Genomic DNA, 21,412 nt, shown 5'->3' on the forward strand with positions numbered 1-21,412 from the left:
GATGTTGCTCCATCTCATTAAACATCTCGCAGATGTGACACCTCTGCTGCATCAACTCATCTTCCTACCATTTGTGGCTTTTCATACAAAAGATTCTGTGGTTTTACTTGCTTGGATCTTTCAAGTGCTGGACTTAAATCCAGAGTCTCTCTGGGTTGTCCCATCAACACAAAAAAATAATTGCAACGTGGGGGGCCTGTGCACTGCCCATCTTGTTCTTAAGGTGTTGCATCAGCCCTGGAAACCATTCAAAACCTCCCCAATAGACCCCGCTCTCCGCTAGGAGCTGCTCAATCTACTTTTGTTTGGGTTAATGCAAGTCTGCAGTCATGGGGCATTTACAAATAAATGAAGTATGAAAGACTTCATAGGATCTTTATTTGGATATTTATTCAGGCGTAAACTGTGATGTGAATCCAGCTGGGTCCCAGATCAGGTGACACCAGTGAATGAAGATTTGTAAACTGCATTATTGTTCTGCAGGTATATTATTGTGAGTGATTTTTGGCAAGAGACCTCATGAAGTCTCATAGCACAGTGATTGCTTTTTTTTTTTCTTTTCTACCTTATCAGTCTTTCTGATGATAAAAGGAAACTGGCTTTTGAAGTCATGAATAACTCTGGCGTTACATGGGTATAGATTAGAAGATTGATGCCCAGACTTGTTGAGTACTCCCTCCTCTCTCCCTCCCAAATGAAAGACACAGTATCTGTCACTACCTTGAGAGAGGTGGATTTAACTGTGTTCAGCTGCTGAAAAACTTTAAAACTCACCAAGATGAAGGATACTGTTTGAAGTCACACTAGTAACTTCTTACAATGGAGGCTGCTCACAGGATTAGAGGATGCACGAGCCCAGTAATGAGTAAATTTGGGGTTTATGAGCACTGAGGGAACTTTTTAACAATTTAAAACTAACTCTACTAGATACTGTCAAAACCCTTGTCTTTGGGGAAAGTGTTTATTTACAGGGACAGCACTGGTTCAAAACTTGTTCTCTTGCTAGAAGGAGGGTTTATGAAATTGCTGCAAATATTTTAATAGGAAACTCTGATGAGTGAATGTTTGTCCTAGAGATTTTTCTAAGATATTCAACAAACTATTACAGTAGTAGATGAGTGGAAGCAATTTTAAACAGCAATAAAACTCCTCTGATATGTACATCACTGCTTCTTTACATGGCAAGGAATGTTAATGAGATGTTGCAGCATGCTACAAAGAACTACCAAAAGAAATTGGCATAGTAACCCAATCTTTTTCCTTCTGTGAACAAAGTCAAGCAACAGACAACATGCTCTTGATGGTCTGCTGTGAATATATTGCAAAACTGCTTGCTAAAATGCAAAGAAAGTCCAGGAGGGGAGGATGAGAAAGCATCCACATGAAGGTAACTGGGCTGCTCATGAACTAGTTTTGATGGTAAGAAACACATGCGCTGCATCAAAGAGGATTTCAGCTTGTGACATTGTCATCTTCAGCCTTCCTAAATATGTAAATAAATGTATATTGATAATATGTATCCTATTTGATTGATCTGTTGGCTGAAGAAAGATGTTAGGGAACTTACTTTGCCAAAGCCGTGGGAGTAGGAAACCTCCTGTCCTCCAGGTTTGGTGTAAGGGTGTGAAACCAGTTTGTGTGTGTGTGTTCATGTGCGTGTGTAATGGAGACTTGAAAGAGAAACCACGAGCTATCGATCTTATCCTTGCAGGGATCCGAAAGTAATCAGCTGTACAATAAATGAGAGAAGTGAAAAATGATGTTGTAGCATTTAATCAAGTGGCTGCTAAAAAAAAGTTACATGGGGATTATTTCTTTACAAAACGCTCTAGGAGCTCACCAAGGGACACTTGATGTTAACAGATACATTTAAAAGTAAGTAGTGCCAAAAAAATAATGTTTGTGAAAAGTCAGTGGCCACAGGACATTTACAAACCATGAATGCTTAACAGCTGGTGTTTAAAAGACCACAAGTTTCCATCCCTTCATGTGGTGTTTGTGACCTGAAGAAAACAGGTAGAAAGGAGCTTTAGGTAAGTAAGAGCTGAGACTCTTGAGTTTGGGGTAAGACTTGCTGCTAATAAGAGCGTTATGAAAACCTCGATTTATGTGACTTCACTTGGGGTCCTGCTGAGCAGAGGGTGGTGTGCGTTGCTGGAGGAAGGGAGAGCAGTCGTGTTCGACGTCCTCGGATCACTGAGGTGAGCTCCCTAAATAAAACACGTGGCTGCTAAATTTTTCATCTGTCTCTCTCAAACAGAAGTTCTTAGTCTGATGGCTTTTCCTTTGCACTCTTAACTATTATGATTTTAATAGCAACATTTGCCCACCAGCACCCCAGCTTGGAGTTTGGGGTTTTCCCGTGTGCCCTGGGGGGTTTCTCTGCACGCGGGGGCTGAGACATCCCAAAACTGTTTGCCAGAACTGACCCGTAATTTTTGTGTAAGTCATTGTCCCATCAGGAAATGCTGCTTTGTGAAACCTGGGATATTTCCTGAAGACATACTTCTTAGCAATATTTTATTCTAGAGAGAGAAAAAAAAAAAGTATTTTGCCTATGTTAGAATTGTTTTATGTAAGGTGTTACAATGAAATGCATTTTTCCTATAAGGATGAAAAAAACTGCAGCAAAGCATTTCAATAAAAAAGACTTCAAATATTTGATTTAGGAACAAGTTACAGAAATTCTTCTGTCCATTTTTATTACAGAAAATATATTTAAGCTTGTAGAATTTGCTGTGAAAGGGAAAATCCTGTTACAAGCCAGCTTTGTTTTCTCTCTCTGTGCTGCTTCATTTTGTTTTATGTCTTGTATTAATGAGGTGTTCGGCTGTGAAAGAAATAACATTTTCTCAGTTTGTGGTTGACCTTTTGATTGCTTAAACTTATTTGCTGTCTGATACCTTTACAGTCCAGCCTTCTGTAATTTATAACTTAGGTATACAATACTTCATAAAGATGTAATGTAGAGTTAATATCTAATATACAGAATGAGAGATGCAGTTGACTAATTCTTGAGTCTCTTACAGGACTGCGGGACTCACTGACTAGGTATTTAAGTCTGGAAGAGAGGGTGTCACTTGTGAAATAATTAGTCAAATTTAAACAGAAGCTACTCAGGGGCTGTTGGACAGTGTGGTTTAGGCCTTTTGGAGGGTTCTTCCTTTATAAAAATCCAAATGGTGTGTTTTGGAGCACAAGCCAGTAGAGCCAGTCAGTCCTACGCTGGTGGCTGGGCTTTTGCTCGAGGGCTGAACGCCAGTGCTCCTGCCGTGAGTTGTGCATTCAACTCTCCTTAAAAGGTAAACCCTACAGAAAACCCACACAAATTGTGAGGAACTGTTATGAATTGAACCATGAATTTTTAATATTCGGATACCCTGAGGTACAAACTAGAGCTTAAAATAGATTGCTTTATATTTCATACTCCGAGTAGTGCATGTAATGATACATGAAGGGAACTGACGTTTCCAAGGGACTCTGCTTTGGGTTAAACAGGGCAGTTTTACAAATAATTATCTCGGAGACAGGTTTGTACCAGATCTCTGCATGGGGAAATAATCTGGTGGTGCCTTTCCTTGCCTGTCCACGTCTGGTGTCTCACCTCCTGCTTGGTCAAGACTTCTGGCATGGCCTTGGTGGCCCGCTGCGGTGTGAGCTGTTGCTCCTGCCTTCAACAACAGGGTAACAGACGCAAAAAAACCTGCAGTGAGTAGGAAGCTTGACTGATAGGAATTGAAGCATCACAGGAATTGAAGTATCACTTTTCACCTGAATTACAGTGATTATTCCCCCCCCGCCCCGACCTTTTAAATGTTGCAATGTCAGAGAAAACAGGGCAAGAAGTGTCCTGCAACTTCCCCCAACCTGTGCTGCTTCCTTCCCCCCCATCCTGGCAGGGAGGAGACCCTGCCACAAAATACCTCCTGGCACACTGGGTACACAAGAGTAAGTTGGAGCTGGTTCACCACCTCTTTGGTTGATTCTTTGCTAAAAAAATGGAAAACTCCATCTAAATGAGTATATTGCCACAGATGAACCCAACGGCTTTCATCACAAATTTTGTTTCACCTTTCATAGGAACTGGAATAATGTCCCTGGAAGGGAATGCTGAGAGATCAGCAGCAAACCTGAAATGTGGTCAGGAAACTTTATTTCTGTTGTTGGGGCTCCTGCAGCATCAGATGCTACAGCAGAAAAGGCGAGTGGGAGTCCGGGGCTCGTGCAAGAGCTGCCCGGTGGAAATATTGGCTGCCGCAGAAAGCTGAACCAGGCATTGCCCAGCGTGGCAGCGTTGGGGTGGTTTTGCCTTTCGTTTTACCCCACCAGGTGACTGGCAGTGCAGGGCACAGAGAAGGGCGAGGTGGGAACAGGCGCGAGGGAGGACAGGGAGAGGCATCACACCAGACACTATTCAACACGCAATGGCGTTCCTGTATTGCTGTGTCAAATGCTCGTCTCATGGAAAGCAAACAATCTGGGCTGCAAGATTACTGTTTTGGGCTACCACATTAGAAAATGGTTTCTCCTGAGCCCCTCTCTTTCCTTTGTTTTTCCCTGAGAAAAGATGTGGAGATTAAGAGGAAAAATCCTAAACCTCGGTGGAATAAACCAGCATACACAAAGAGATGGCTTTCACAGCCTTCGGCTTTGCCAACTGAAAGAAATGTGTCTTGGTTTCAGTGCACTTTGCATGCAGATACATTCTGGGTTTTTAAATTTTGCATTGATATTTAACCCCCCTGAAGTGCTGTATTTTTTTTTTTTTTTTGCGCAGCTAAGTGGATGTTATTCTGTGAGGTATAGCTTATATTGGTCTCTCCCTCCCTCTCCAGCATTTTGTCTGGGGAGAAGCAGAGCTGCTAAAAATAAGACTAGAGCAGGCAGCCACAGACAGGTGCCCATTTTACTGAACGTTGTCAGAGTGATGAGGAGGAGAAGAGTCCTGGCTGGCTAATTGATAGCGTGTCAGCTTCCCTTCTCTACTGTCCTGTGGTTTTGCCACTCTAACGCAGAATCCTCTTCCAACGGGTTTAAGAGCATCCCATATTCGGGTCCTTCCCCTGATCTCTGCTTCTGGCAGAGCGGGACGCCCGTCCCTGTGAGCACAGTGGCTGGGAAGGGGCTGCCCAGCATCTCCTCACCGGGGCTTATGGCTGCGCAGCCAGCAGACATCACGAATAACTTTTCCGAGAGATCAGGACTGAGTTACAAATGCGCAGGGAGAGAAAAGCACCTATCTCACTTCAGCGCTAGCTTGACAGAAGTTATGAACAAACCAGCTTATCGCTGACTATTACTCAAGGTAGTGCAAGCAACACTGAAAAATATTCCTGCATGTAAGCGTAACAGCAAAGCGATTTATATTTCCTTTCACAGAATTGCAGCACCTTGTTCTGAGAGGATTTCTGCCACGCACAAATGTGGCTTCCTGGCCAGGTGTGGTTTTATTTGATACTGGGATCCTTCCTTTAATCAGCTGAGACATGACTGCTCCCAGTGTTTTGAACAGGCAGATGTATGTCCCGGGTGCAGCAGGAATCCTGAGCCATCACAGGGGCTGCGGGCACTTGCGTTGGCTTTAGCAAAGAGGGCGAAGAGCTCAGGGATGATATCGAACACTCAGTAACTTCATAGGGTTGGCACAGGTTGCACATTTGCCTTCAGTCCTCCTCCAAGTGAGCAAAGGCAGGCCAACTCCCGCAGCGTTCGAACGCTGCTTCACTCGGACCACGCCGCATGGGATTCAGGCTCTGTTAGGGGAGGTGTGGAGGTTTGATTGCTGTCACGCATGGTCTCATTCACTTTTACGGGGGGGAGGATGCCCTACTGATGTTGCTATGACCAGAGCTGCTGGTGGGGTGAGTGCTGGAGGTCGTGGTCCAGGCACCAGGGTAGTGCTGCCACCCAGCACAGGCACCCTCAATCTGGGCTCCTTGCTCAGCTGACATCTGGGGTGGCCAGCAGCTGCTGGGAAGTTTGTAAGGCCTGAGCAGAACTCTCTATTTTTTCACAAAAAAAAAAAAAAAAAGAAATATTGGGAAAAAGTGAAATTATCTGCAGGAACTGCCTTCTCATCAATTTTATTTAACTAAGAATGAAAACCACATTAAGCATAACTGAATTATTCTACAACTAGCACTGCTAATAGATCTATGGAAAAATTGAGTTTACTTTAGAGTAATAATAAATGGACTTGATATTGGAGATGGAACTGTAGTGCACACAAAAATTGCTTTTAAATATTTGAGTCTGCTGGTATGCCTCTAAAATAGGAGAAAGTAAAAATGGTGAAACAGCAAACACCAAAACTGATGACTTGTAAGTAGAAAATTAATTTCTCTCTATAGAGATCAAACTAGAGACCCAATATTACAATGCAGGTACAGAAGAAACTTACGTTTCTATAGAAAAGCATGTAAATCAGCTGCTGCTTCACTGAACATATACGTTTTCATGTGCATGCCTCATGGATGTACAAAGATACAAATGTAATTTAGGCCTACAGTACATAAGAAATGATATTATTCCTAAACTTCTAGTATTTGACAAAGTAAGTTCATTTTTAATATTGGGAGCATTTCGAAGGACTGAGGCATAATGACAGCATCAAGGCAAACATTGCTCTGGGTCTGGCTGGAAGAAGCTGGGCAGGACCCGCAGCATTGCCAGTCTGGGGGTGCAGGAGAGGGGTGGTCCTGTGGGGGAGTGACAATGGGCATGCCTCCAGCGGGGCTGCGCTGTGCCCCCCCCGCTGCGGCCCGCCACCGTGCTCCTCTCTTACCTGCCCTTGGGGCCATGCGGGGAGGGAGGGCTTTCCCCCTCCATGGACCACATTACTGTATTTTCTTAACCAGAAATAAAACAAGCAGCAGGAATTTTGCAATGTGCCCAGCTCTATGCTTTCGAGAAATTGTATGTGTGCATATATATTTTTTTTTTTTGATTTGTAATTTTGGAAGGGGAACAGAAGAGAGTTCAGAATTAACTACATGATTTGGAAGCCCCAGATTAGCCATGTTTTAATCCCTAATTGTAACATTGTACATGAACCAATTTTGTTCAGAATAACTTTGATTTAGCCATAAAATAACCATTGTGATATGTGTGACAAATCATAAAAAAGTCTTGATGCTAGGTCTGAAATTAAGTTTTGACATGTTCTTGGAATAGAGTTCAGGAAAAAAACATTTAAAGAGCTGAGAAAACTGTCCAAATGAAATTAAGCTTAAACCTGTGAGTATTGGTGGATAACCCTGTTGTGTTTTTTCACCTTGGTGTTGGTTACCAGGGGTGCTGGTGGACTACTGTAATGGCTAGCCCTAAAACATTGTAGGCAGGAAAAAACAATTCAAATATGTGTTGCACTGAGTCTTTTTACAGTACTCGGCAGTCCTTGGACAAAGTTGTGAAGGATTTTAGGTATTTTCCACCTTTACCACACAAATTCACTTTTCATGATGCCAGTAACAATCTCCACGTTAATGCTATTTCATTGCAATCAGGAAGTCACTGCCAGAAAACCCACCATATCAACGACCATCTCATTCCCCTCCAGAGCAGCACTGGTCCCAGTGGTTTGTTCCTCCCACAGGGCAAGTCATTCAAAGAAATGTAAACCACTGTTTTATGTTGTTTGGTCTGTGTTTATAGATGTCAGGGTACGCTACTGAAAATGCATGCGGTAGATGTGAAGGGAGGAATCGATGTGCTCCGTGGAAATAAAAGCAGGCAGGGTTTGGGTTTGGTTTATCCATCCTGCCATACCGAGTGCAGCTACTATTGATTTCAACCTTGCAAGTGTCCAACCTCCTTTGTACAGCACAACTTGTCTAGCTTCATATTTTAGAGCTGAATTTGTTTTGCCTTGTACTTCGCACTCTTATTCCATTAGTATGCTACTTGAAAAAAAAAAAGGAAAATGAATGCAGTTTGTTAATTAAAGAAAGGAAACCCCCCCCAACTTCCAACCCTGGACCAGAAAGCCACTCTTGGATGTCTGCGGTGACCAGCTTGGCTTGACCCTGCTGGAAGATGGCAGCGACACAACTGGGGAGGCACCATCGTTGTGCTACCCTGGGTCACAGGCTCAGCTGACCGCAGGGTTAAGGCATGAAAACTGTGTTCCTGCTGGTTTTGATTTGCATGCATGTATTGAGAAGGGTGGTAGAAAACGCGCTGACTTGTCCAATTCAGCCAGACCCGGTTTATGTTTTTAACGCTATTTAATCCCTCAGTCGGCATCAAATTCTGCGTGTCACCTTCCAGCCTGTGGGCCTGCCGGCTCTTGCCATATCTGTCCCATGCACAAGAAAGTAAGGAAATGCATTGCTTTTTTTCTCCCTTAAGTCTGCCTTAGTGCCTATACACAAATTTTGCTCTCCCATCTGTCTGGGACAGTGCACCAGATGGCCTGGTCCTTGACCTGCCATTTTCTGTTTACCTTTCCCCCAGTTTTGGCCTTGTTGAGCAGCAGAATGGCTGCATGAGAGGAACTGAAGTACTGGGTTAGGGGTACAGTCCTGCCGGGGCGGTTGGAGGGAGGTGGGGTGTCCCTTGGGGCTGTGTGCCTGGAGGGGGCTGGAGGGACGGCGTGAGCCAGGCTGAGCCCAAGGCTGTTGCGGTCTGGGTGGGCTGTGGCACCGCAGCAGAGCGAGTGACACCCCCAAGTCATAATGACCCTGGTGTCGTGGCCCCCCAGCAGGAAAACTTGCTCGTGCTGGGTCTGCTGGAGCCGTCGTGCCGGCAGAGACCGGTTGCTGTCAGCTGCATGATCTGCAAACACCCTTGCAGAAAACTGCAAGGGAGTAGTTGCGTTACAGTGGCATGTCTAAACTAGTGGTTGTTTTTTAATTTTTTTTCTTTAACAGTAATTGAGCTGTGTTAGCTAGCTGGATTTTAAGGTGCTAAATTGTTGATTTGTTTGGCCTTTCATATGTTAAAGGGTTTGTCCCCCCCACCCCCAAAGAGACAAGCTAATGGAAAAAATAGTATTGCTACCTGGAAGAATGGTACTTTCATCCTCTACCATCACTAGTTAATACTCTGGCTGGTTTCTGTTGTTCCCCGTGTATCAGTACCATCAAGACTAACACCAAGGCTCGTCCCGTGGGGTAGCAGTGATTGAACAGAGTGACCTGTGGATCCCTCCGGGCAGGATAGGTCTCCGTAAGCTGCAGAGTGAGTAACAAACCCTGCGTCTTTACCAAGGAGAACTTAAAACCCAGGCTGAGCCTCTGCTGTTTCCTTATACTAGCTGAGGAGGTGTTTGTGCAGGCCGGGGCAGTGCCATGTCCTGGAGCTGCATGTGGCTTCAAACAGTGATTTTCAGTGGTGACCCAAGAGCTAAATGCCCCACTGCCACTGCTGCTCATTGTCCGTCCCATTAATACACTTCTCTCAGCAAAACAAGTCATCATCCCCTTTGCTTTTCTGAGTGCCAGTAAACTCAGTGGCTCCCTAGTCACCTGCCAAAACCTTTGGCTGTCTCTGCGAGAGCTGGGCTTTTTTCCTCTACAAAACCTGGAAGCAAGCTAAGTCAGCACAGTGCAATACCAAAACTTCATGTTACACAACAGGAGGAGACTCCTCTTCTTGTGTTTTCTTGAGTTATTTTAAAACAGATTGAAAGCTGCCACAGAAGCCTCTCTCCACCAGCATGCTGGCTGTCTGTGGAAACTGGGTTACACGTCCTCTGGGCTGTGCAGGACCCTGAGTAAGGGAAGACCTTTGCCATCCCCGCCTGAATTCCTTAGCTGGCTTTTGTGCAGTGGGGGACAAGAAGAAATACCCAAAGTAGGTCACTGGACACTGCAATACAAAGGCTGCCACCGTGGGCTGATCGATGAGCCCGCTAACGAACAGTTGCGTTACGGCCTCTTTCCCAGCGTGAAGAACGAAAGCCCTGCTCTGAGCCGGGGTTGGCAGCGTGCCTGCCCCCCACACCGCCCCGCACGGCCCGACATCTGTCCCCTGCTTCTCCTCCGGTAGTCCTTGACCACAACCAGTGCTGACTTTAAAACTGGGGCCTTCAGCTGCGGCTCCTGCCCTTCTTATTTTTTAAGCAAGGATTGGAAATGCGTCTCCACGTAACTCTTCTCCCCCTAAACCTGGGTAAGCTGGGCAGCACGGCAGGCCTGTTTGGGCAGCCACAGTCCAAGCCCAGGAATCATCCTCAACAGTGTCTGATCTGTGGCTGAAGGTCTCCCGTACAGCCCCCAGCCCGACGCTTACAGCCCCCCGGTTCTTGGAGCCAGCCGCAGAGGCATGTGTATTGCCACCACCTCCTGGACAGAAGGTCAGTGAAGATAAACTTCACCTGCCGCACTCCTCCCCAGCACGATGGCATCCCTTTTTCTGCTGCAAGAAATGGCCCCAAGTAGACTTTCTTTTCACTCTGGGACTGTATTTTTAAACTGTGGAAGCTGGAGTGGTCTTTTTCACCCCATATTTTTCCTGCGGGGAGTGGGAGGGTGGTGGCAGGGTGCTGGCCGAATGGGTGATGGGGGGGTCCCACAGCCAGTGGGAGCTGGGTTGGCCGCCCTCTATGGATGCTCAGGCAGAACCGTACGGGGTTGGTGGCTCTTTGTGGAGGGTCTTCAGGTTCAGAGAAACTGGGGCGAGCTTATGGGCATGGTGGTCTTTAAGTTAGGAAGGCGCCTTCCCCGAACAAGCACTTCTTCAGGCCAAGACGGTCACGGGACATGATGCAGGGTGGGATGTGGGTGGCTGGGGGATTCTGATTGTTTTCCCTTTATGTGGAAGGTAAAGGTAGATTGGCAATCCATGTTAGAAAATAAGGCAGTTTACCCAGCAAAACTACACACACAGACAGAACTATCGTCTTTATTATAAAGGTACACTATGAGGAACAAACCTGAATGTATACTGAAGCTTGTAATGGTACATGCCAAAAATGTACAGTACTATACATAAAAGTGCATTGTCACAACAGATTAACAGTATATTTCTCTTCCAGAACTGTGAAATTTTCATGTTTTTATTTGTTCTTCGAGAGTGGAAGGAATGCAATGGGAATGCAGCCATACACAAACAGGGAAGGATGCAATGGAAATGCAACAGTACAAGAGCAAGGCTAAAGCTCCTCTAAAATTTAAAGGCACTTTCACATGTACATACTACAGATGTACATTGACACAATTAGGTAACAGTCAACAAGCAGGAAGCTACCAGTACTGCAATTTATCAAACTTAACAGTAAAGGACAATACTGATTGGATTAGGTGTGCAGGAGTTACCCTTTAGTACGTCTGTAGTTGTAGCGGTCTTTCCTGTTACATATCCACTTACTATACTTTTAAGTATCTATAATAACCATCAAACTACACATTTAACTGTGTGAATGCACTAAGTGGATGCATTCACTAAATGCACTGTTTCTAATATTTTCTTTTGCTAAACAATTTCTAATATAAGCATTATGGAGTCCAGTACAGTTATTTAAACATACAAAATTCCCTATGCAATTTAAAGATACAGGTATCCATCTCAATTATGCCAGGTGGGTTAATTTAAAAATGCTAGACTAAAACTGCATGTAAATGAAAGCTGAAATTCCAGTTTGTTCCACTGATTCTAGGAAACTGAGGAACTACTTGAAACTATCGTCTGGTCCCGACCCAGTGGACAGACTCTACAGACCGGTGCGGGGCTGTAGCTGGGGCCGGCCTGGCGCAGGCTCTTGCCCTGGCGTTAGGACTAGGCAGTTCAGTCCAGACGGCCGGAGGTTCACTGACTGGTGCTGCACAGTCCGCTGTGGGGGATTAAGACTTTGCCTCTAACCTAGACGTGCGTGAAGTCTGTGGCTGGACTGAGATGGGTTTGCAAATACCAGGAGCAGTTTGGCTCTCAGAGGCAGTTCTTGGGGTACTTTTCACACCTGGGGCTTTGCATTACCTATGTACAGGGTGTAAACCAGAGCAGGAATAAGTTGCTCCTAAGTAACAACAGGAAATCGCTCCTGTCACCTCAGTAATTATGCCTATCAAATTTTGTCACTACTCTTTTCCTCCCAAACTCAATTGCTTATGTATAGCGAGCGATACAACTTCAATCTTTCCAGGGGTGAGATCTTAAATAATACATGGAAAGACAGATCTTACAGTTGTACTCCTGTAGGTGGACCACAATGGATTTTTTTTTCCCCGTCTTTTTCACGGAAACTTGTTTTATGGATTGGATGTCAGAAAATATATTCACAGAAATAATATTATGGCTTACTGTTGCAATGTGCAAAACAGCTATAGGTTTAGTTCACGCCTAACAAAGTTTAACAACAGAGCGCTAAGCAAAGTTGATGGTCGTCACTCACACAGACATAAGATACTGACTTCTAGCATTTAAAGAAAAGGGGGAGGGGGGGAAAGTGGTTATGGAAAACTTTAGTCAGCTTGAATCTAGACGGTAGAAACTCAGCTGTCCGTCCTGCGAGTGACCCCAGCATAGCTGGCAGGAGGTAGTCCCTCTTCAGAGAGTCCCGGTCTTGCTGCTGTCAGCATAACCCAGGACATGCGCAGTGTTTGTGCTGTGCAAGGCAGTGAGCGGAGCTAGCTCAGCTTGAAACTTTGACTATTACAACTCAAATCATGTCTTTAATTGGACACTGAGCAATAAAGTCAATGGGATACTTTGCTGAATTACTGTGTAGTTGATCCTTTTAATCGCCTATCAGACTGCCTAATGGACCAACAGGTTCACGTACTCCCCAAAGCCTGGCTCGCTCAACTATGAACTTCAAATGAATTTAGCTTTTGTGAACAACGTGGTATCAGGGAATGAAAGTCTAGCTTCATGGGAAAATGTACACTATTACAGAGGGCAGCAAAAGGAGTTTCTAGATACTATCCTGGAGATGTGCTTTAGCTGTGACCTGGAATGCTGCTTTTTATCGGTGAGAGCAATGTGATCTCCAGATCCATCCCGCGCTTGTCTCTAGTGAGACTGCCAACAAGAAAGCTAAAACTTGGTGCCAATTATGAGACTTGTGAGGGTTTGGTGGTTTGCGTTTTTTTTTCTGGTGTGTCTTAAATAAGAAATGTGGCCCGAGATGACTTAGATATTCCACACAGACACTTAATCCTCACGTGCTAGATTTCAGCTCTTACTAACCTGCTTGAAATTTGGTTTGGTGACCCAGAAATGAGAGGTCCCACCTCCCCTGACCCTCCCGCCCCTTAGTTTTGTGCAGGATCTCTTATGATATAGCTACAGTAAGACTGTGAAGTATGGTACAACATGGCAAGCTGTTTGTGATCCGTGCTGTTTTTATTACAAATGGTGCAGCATCAGGTTTTCAAGTAAGTCTATGTTTGTTTTTTAAAATGATGCACAATTGTCCAGTTTGTCTTTTAATTGAAACCATACAAAATACAAATGCCCATGTTCATGTAGCTAGTTTCAGACAATACATTCAAAAACACTGAAAAACAAAGGCTCTCCAGTTACAAACATGAACAAACGATGTTACGGAGCCCTGACTTCTATCGTTAATCCATCCCTTTCCCTAGCATACCCCAGCTGGGCACTGTGGGTGGCCGAGCTGTCTACATTGTGCAAGATTTGTCGGCTGGACCCTGGGAAGGAGGGGAAGGCCCTATGCTAGGATTTGTTTTTGGAAGAACAATAGGTTTTGGCCTAAGAGCAGGAGGTTTCAGCTGCACTCCCATTCTTGGGGCCACCATGGGCTTGAAAGTACTCATGGTGTCACTGGAAGAACTAGTGCTACGGCGGATCTGAGGCTCGGAGCTCCTTAAAACGACACTGTGGAGAGGGCTGAGCGACTCTGTGGAGGTGGCAGGGGTGGGGGTGTTTTTCATTTGTTCCAAGGTGTCCAACACGACGTCAGGGGCATGCTTCGCCGAGCTCTGCCGCTCCAGCTCACGGAGCTCGTTCAGTGCCGTGTTCATTGTCTCCTCGATGTCCTGGGTCAGAGCACAGAGATAGCGGCACATCATTCGAATTGCTACTGAATGCAAAGCACCGAAGGAGCAAGGGGAGGGGGGCAAAAAATGCATGAATTAATTTGCCAGCCATCCTCTCTTTGATGAATATCATAGTGCTAAAACCAATTTGCACCAGATTTATTTGAAAGACACTATGACTGACAAGATGGCAGCTTTGGCTGGACATTACAAATATTTAACCTGTTTACAGGACGGAATCAAAAAAGTCAGTTAAACCAAAACCTGCAAGCCATTTTATTAAGTAACTGTCAGGACAATGGACATTTGCTTAGCAGTGATTTTGACTGTGAAGATTTCTGTCATCTCCTGGGTACTGACATCTGTAAAGATTTTAGTCCATTTGCTAACTCTTAGCTAACTGCTCCCTTCATCCAGTGCCTCAGGTGTTTGGGATCTGCATTCCCTCACACAAATTATAAAACCTGGTTTTGTAAGGAAATAAAGCTTGTGTGTCTATCAGCTCTTCTCTCCTCTTGTTTCTCCAAGTTAAATCTTGAGCAGAAAAAAATGCAAGATATTGTTCAGTGAGCTTATGTAAGACATTATTTTTTTCATCAGGATTTCTGGCACAAATGCTAAAAGAATGCACCAAGACACTAGTTTACTACTTTTCAGTGGTATTGAGATACAACTAAGGTTAAAATATCTGGTGCTTACAGTGACTTTAACGTAATTTAATCGAAGTTTGGGTTCTCACTGCTGAATGATCACTAGTCTAGGCATAAAAAAAATAGCTTAAGACAAACAGCACTGTATGTGGTTCCAGGAAAGTAAATAAATAACTTGGAGTAAAATAAAACATTAACAACACTTAGACCTTCTAACTCTAATACATGGTTCAGCTTTCTGACCCAAGCATGACAGTCCCTTCTATCTCCGCTGGAAGCGAAGTTTGAAAGCAAGCATTACCAGTACATTAAATTTTTAAACAGGAGTGCCACTGTTACTGTAAAATACTTTTGCAATCATATTGTACCCTCAGGGTACTCCTAGTAATCATGGTATCCTACCTGGACAAGACATGAGTTCTGAAGACAGCGATATCTATTTGCTCAAGAGCTGTTACCAGCTCTGTACAACAGACCAATTTGATGATCAGGGTGCTCCCTATTCCATCCTTCTCACCTCTTCACTGCCAGTAATGAGACTGGTGAGTGTTCACACAGGGATAAGAAGGGCCACAATTTAATGCAGGTGCAATGTCTTGCACATTATGTTCTTAGGCACAACTACAAGCATCAAATCAACACACAATATAAATTATATATGAACTATATGAAAACTATGTAAAATCCACAAGACCCTGGAATGTAAATCTGTGCCTTGAATGGCAATGGTCGCTACTAGCCAGTCAGAGGACTTTTCTGCATATCATAATACTGAGAAATAATTGAACACTACTTACATGCAAGTTAGAATAGACCAGCCTTCATCAGAGCACAGCGATTTATGTAGCTGTTGCAATCATATACTATCCTAGTGTTCTGTGTGGCAGAGGCAACTTCATTACAGTATAATGGGAAATAATTTCTTTTTATTGCTTCTGCAATGTCTATTCCCCCTTGTGCTTCTTCTATCCAGGATCCCTTAATGCATCTTCTTTCACACACACTCTGTTTAGAAAGCTAAGTAGGATATTCTGCACAGACACTCCGACCAGTGTATGTACTCTGTGCTATGCTATTCACTGAGACTTGCTCCTCAGAAAATCAGAGAGTGACATAAAATAAAAAAGACACAAACCTGAGCTATTGACTCTGGGTCCAGTGGTTTATGGTCATTGAAACCTGTATACTGACCAGATGATGTAGATCTTCTAATTGGAGGGCTATCAATCTTCTTTAGAGAATCGTGCCTACTGATGTTAGTGAGACTGCCATGTCCGGGTCTACGCCGCCTTTCAGGGCTGTCAGCATTGAGGTTGCGATTTTGAAGGAGGGCTCTGGGACTGCAGTGAGTTGCCAGGTTGGGGGAACCTAGATCCACGGATGAGTTGGAGAGAGGGTGAGGTGGGTGTACTGGGCAGTGACCATCACTGCTCCTGCCAGGGCGTCTTAGAGGAGGCGGAGGTTCTGATCTCTTTCTTTGCCTGCACCAACAAAGAAGTGGTTATGGGACAAGTTGTAGTGACCCACCATCAGCACATGGAGAGGTAATTGCTGTGTTAGCCAAGCTGTGAGCAGTACTACTGGAAACACGTTATGCTCAAGCGTACCTTCCTAAATACACGTCAGAGTGACGGTCAGTGGGAGAGTTCATGTCCTTGGATGATGACTTGTCCTCAGTTATGGGTCCGCTGCTGGCCTCACTGTCTGCTTTTTGGCTCAGTGTATCTGAGAAAGTATCATCCCTGAACAGAACACACATGGTGAGATAAGCAGTCAGTGAGTTAAATGTGACAGACAGCATCTTGGCACTCCCAGATTTTAATCCCCTTAAGAAAAGCAGGCATATTATAAAGCACTGGAGCCCCTCCATGTCTCAAAAAATTGCTTACAATCCTTCTGTTTACTGAGCTCTTTAAATTTCGAGTGCAACCTTTCTGTGAAGAACTTTGTCATCCTTGGCAAAGCACATGCTTAATACTGTGAAACAAGAGTTCAGGGCTGCATTTCTCCAGCTCTTGCTATTCTGAAGTTAAATGTCAGCAATTGCTACAAAGAGATAGTCAAATTAAAATAGGTGCAGCAGCATCTGTCTCTTAATGTACTGGGAACATAACCATAAACAAAGTAGCTTAGCCTAGTAGTAGGTTTTGATTAAGAGCTGTCAATTCAGGCAATAAAGACAGAGGCATCCTGCACAGAAGGCAAATGTTTAATCTATCTGAGGTTTCAAACCAGTGTCCCATTTGGAAATCACTTTGTTAATTGCTTCAGCATGTTTTTACACCCCACAAAGAACCTAGTCACACCAGACACTGCTTACATATCCTGCACCACTATGTACTGGTGAGGGACAAGGCCATCAATTCCGTTGTGCCTTCCTTCCCACCAGTCTTCAGATGCTCGGTGATAGAGCAGAAGGGAAGCTCCTTTCTTGAAAGAGAGTTCTCGTGCAGATCTTCCAACGTAGTCAAACTTGGCTATAGCTTCTATGGGCTCGCACTCTGGGTAGGGAGGAAAGAACAGATATCAGATTCCACCCTGGCTTATCTGCTCATTTTGGTTCCATAAAACCCATTTATTGCATTTTCTCAGTGCTCATTCTTATTGAGCAGAGCTGACAGAGATCAGCTGAGCTAAGGCAGACTTTAGGCAGTAGCTGTAATACGTCCCTTACAAAGAACAATAATCAATCCGTGCCCCGGGTATGAAACATCTTCGCAAGCTGCAGAAAACATAATGGCATATTCAAATGTTACAAGAGCTGCTGCTGGGAGAGAGGCCTCTGCCTCCTGCTGCAAGGGCTCCTTCATGGCTGCAGCGTGGGACGGAGGTCAGGCAATGAAGACCTCCGAAAGCAAGATGAACAAACTCAGATGAATAATCAGAGGCCCGAGAACCAGTGTGATAAAGTAAATGGGAGTGCCTTTAATATCTGCAGAGGCAAAGGGAGGAAGACAGGATTTCCCTGGGCTTGAGTAGGGATACTCTGCCTAATTGGACTACGAGATTTCTGTCTTTTACATGACGCGTGTGCAGACCTAGTGAAAACGTAGTGTTTTACACAACACCGAAACCTAGTGCCTTAATCTCCTTCCACAACACCCTTTTTGAGTGAGGCAGATGGCTCCAGACTGCCTAATTCTCCTCCCCAGGGGCAGTCCCTGTGTGGCCTGAAGTCGCCTAAGGCAGCTCTGCCTGCTCCAACATCCTGGGTTCCTCCGGTTTCTGCAGGGGGGGCTGGTGTTTTCTGAAGTCAAACACTGGTTACAGCAGTCCTGGCTGATCTTCTGTCAGTATGCTGGTAAATTCAGCCTTACACTGGTAATGGACTCCATCCTGTAACCCCTGCTTGGGTCAGAAACCGACTCATGTCAGTGAAGGGTCTCTGCTGAGTGTCTGCCCGCCGGCATCTTCAGAGCTGTGCCCGGACATCAGTGAAACAGCTATGATTTTAACAACCTCCAGTTTCTGCTGCACAAAACAAAAAGCACCTGAGCTCAAACAGATTAAAATTTGTCATCACAGTCTCAAAACATAAAGAAAAACCTGCAAAATACAGGTTTAACAATCACACACTTTGTTGATACCAATAACTCGGAGTCCCCGAAATGACAAATTTCTTTACATAATTAGAGCAACGTTTAGATGGAAATTAACACCTGGGCTAATGACTAGCATAGCAACTTTCTGTCTGGTGCAAATTAAAATCGCTGAGGTTGTAATTCCCCAAAGAACCAGGCTGATAATAAAAGCCACTGTCCCTTTATGACAACATTTTGCACAGGAATGTCTTTTTAAAATTAACTTCATCCTGCAGCAGAAAAACATAATGATAGCACCTTTACTGAAGTTATAGTTTGCAGCTTGTTTTTTTAATAACTTGCCCAGCCTGCAGAAGGCTGTCCTGTGGTTTGCTGTCTCTGCAGTCACACTAAGACCTCCTGTCAGTGACAAACTGCAGGGAGTTTAGGAGTTACAAACTCGGAAACTTTCCAGAAATAGCATACAGTAGTATGGGGAATTCACTGTTACAAATGCAAAAGTAATGTACGCTGGCAGAAATTACTTCAATTATATAAATGCAAATAAAAATTTAGCAATAACAGTATTAATTCCTGAAAATGCATCCCTACTGGATGGCTCACTGGCAGGCATTCCCTGGTGGGTGGGTGGGGGTGACAAGTTTCTTAGTTTTATGTTTTTAAGCAAAGAAAATGTAAAGATGACATGGAAGGAAACATTCAGGAAAACTGGGAAACCTTTAATGCTGGTGTGTATATTCCAATATACAATCTTGTTTTCATTTCTAGATACTCTCCCTACAGTTTCTCTCTAGCAGAAAGTACACCCGTGACAAAGCAACTATAGGCATGGAAAGACACTATTGCCAAATGAAAAGAAATAAAACTAAACATGCCTGTTTATCTTGCACTGTGTTTAAGAGGGCAATATTAAATCAAATGGCAATAATGTAACACTGACAAAAGAATGCTGTTTTTACACATATCATGCACGTTGCTTGTGGAATTCGTTATAAGAAGGTATTACTGGGAACAGGTAGGACTGAAAAGGAGAAGACGTTTGTATGAACACACTGTTCTCAGATTGTCAGTAAGTTATGGGTTATGGAAAAGTGGGTCAAGAATTCAGAAACAAAAGCTCCCAGGTTTCAGACAGCCAGTCACTCACTAATAGGCAATACTTTAAAATGCAAAAAACCCCAACCAACAAAAAAAAAACTTTAGAGCAAGTAAGAAAATCCCAAATTTCCTGTACATGGTTTCCTTTGACATTCTCTGAAGTTAACTGATAACGGTCACGGTTACTGGATTGATTGATAAACCCCTACACTGATTAGCTATGGGATTTCCCGTTTCTCTGCTAATTTCAACATACTGTAGTATGTTGACCATACAGTATCCCACATTTGAGTATACAGGTCTTTTTATTTACAAATTAATGGACTAAACTAGAAATAGTTCTGTCTCCCTCAGTGGAATTACACTAATCCAAGTGTAGTGCACAATGGAAATCTGGTTTTTGTACCCTTCCGTCGCCTGCAAGACTCACATACTTTCCCAGAGGTCTGGAGGAAGTTGCCCCACTGGAACCAGCTGTACGAATTGGTAATGTACCCATAAGGGATGTGACTTTTGAGACACGTTCGTTAGATTGCCTGGATAACAAATCCCACCTCCTCAGGGAGAAGTGCCCAGTAGATCCCACACAGTTTTCTTAATAGAACCAAAAATAAGTTCAGGCAGGTTTTACTATTTTGAAAGGGGCATATTCTTTGCTTGAATGTTACTTTTATACAGAGAGAACTTTCCTACAGCAAACAGTACTGAGACTGTACTTAAATAGTAATTCACCTTGTTACAGGTCAAGCCTTAACAGTTAAAATCAAAGTACCATGACTGTTACTCCTAGAAATAAATGCATTTTGTCAAGTTAAGCCATTTAATATCAAGGTTACTGAATGACAGAGAACCTTTTCCAAAAAAGCAAAGGTGATGAAAGCTAAATTTGGGATCTGTAACTCAAATTCTGTGTGGTACTGAATGTCTAACAGTAAAACTGACAGCTCAGAGGGAAATGTAATTGCACGGCTCTGTCCATACCTGGGGGCATTTGCCTACAACAGCAAGAAGTATTTGATGACATATAGGATCTCACCAGCTATCATCTCTAGTGACTCAGGCAATGCTATGGAAGTGAAAAATTAGGACAAACTGAAGAACTGTGGGAAAAGCTTCTGCTACTTGGAAGAGCAGAAAGGACAGAAGAAACATAAGTGCTAATTTTAATTTTGGGATTGGAGTGCCAGATGTAGTACTAACCCACCTGCAGAGGTGATGGCACTGAAGTGGCACTGCATTGCCCTCTACACCTCAGGGCACAAGCTAAGGAAAAGAGGGGAGACCATCCCCTGCATTTTTTTTTGGGGGGGGGGGGTGTTGCTGGTGTTCTGCTCTGCTCTGCCTCAGTTCTCCCAGATGTACCCTGGCTGTAGGGAATAGAGTATGTCCTTGAACTCCCTGGGAAGACGCTATCTCCCGATGTCTTTATCCTCTTCTGCACCCCATCAGAGAACAGCAGCTTTGCTATTTCAAAGTCCTGTCCTCAGAACAGCAGTTCTCTGACTGGGGAACAGCAAAAGCAAAGAAATGTTGCAAGATGTTGACAGAACAGAATCTGGCAAAACATCGATCACAGCATGCACTACTGAAAAGCAGGAAAATTACTATGTGTCGGGGACCCAACAATAATTTAGTGTCTTACATGTCCCTGTAATTTTTGTTTCAAGCAGAACTGCCATCTCAATTTTTACACTATGAGATATCTATGAACAGTATGATATTAAATGTATGTATGTTTTCCCAGGAGAAACCCATCTGTTTAACTTCCTCAGGAAATTCTCTTACTTCCTTTGAAAACAAACCTAGTCACCCTTTTCCATATGCTTTCAACAAGAATAAAAACATCTCCAGTAAACTGAAGGTAAAGGAAATATGCTAAAAACTGCTTCAGCAAACCATGAACAATATCCTTTGAATTTTACTGGAGAGGCACTTTCAGGTAAATGTTCTTCTGCAGCAAAATTACAGATGGGGGTTTTTTGTGTCTCAGCTTGATTACAAATGTTCTGAACTTCACAAATTAAATTTAATTTCCAGATTTAGGAGAAAAAAGAAACTTACGTGTTTTCCTTAACAGGGATACTTTCTGCACATTTAAAAAACACTGAAAACACTACAGTAAAATGCATCTCCCTCTCCTTCCCTCTTCCCTTTCCAGTGATCAACAGAAATACATGAACAC

At 43.8% G+C, this 21,412-nt stretch overlaps 1 protein-coding gene across 2 annotated transcripts in view; it reads right to left on the reverse strand.

The window, feature by feature from the left end:
- Positions 1-10,826: 10,826 nt before the first annotated feature.
- SRGAP1 (SLIT-ROBO Rho GTPase activating protein 1) overlaps positions 10,827-21,412 on the reverse strand; it is a 155,670-nt gene continuing 145,084 nt past the window's right edge. For both annotated transcript variants that reach the window (XM_075057739.1, XM_075057738.1), the window contains exons 19-22: positions 16,911-17,091; positions 16,198-16,332; positions 15,726-16,071; positions 10,827-13,940 (exon numbers count right to left, since the gene is read on the reverse strand). In XM_075057739.1, coding sequence (XP_074913840.1) covers positions 13,563-13,940; positions 15,726-16,071; positions 16,198-16,332; positions 16,911-17,091 — 1,040 coding nt within the window. In that variant the 3' untranslated portion in view covers positions 10,827-13,562. The remainder of the gene's footprint in view (positions 13,941-15,725; positions 16,072-16,197; positions 16,333-16,910; positions 17,092-21,412) is intronic.

The sequence above is a fragment of the Buteo buteo genome, chromosome 26 (assembly GCF_964188355.1).
Source record: "Buteo buteo chromosome 26, bButBut1.hap1.1, whole genome shotgun sequence".
Classification (NCBI taxonomy): Eukaryota; Metazoa; Chordata; class Aves; order Accipitriformes; family Accipitridae; genus Buteo; species Buteo buteo.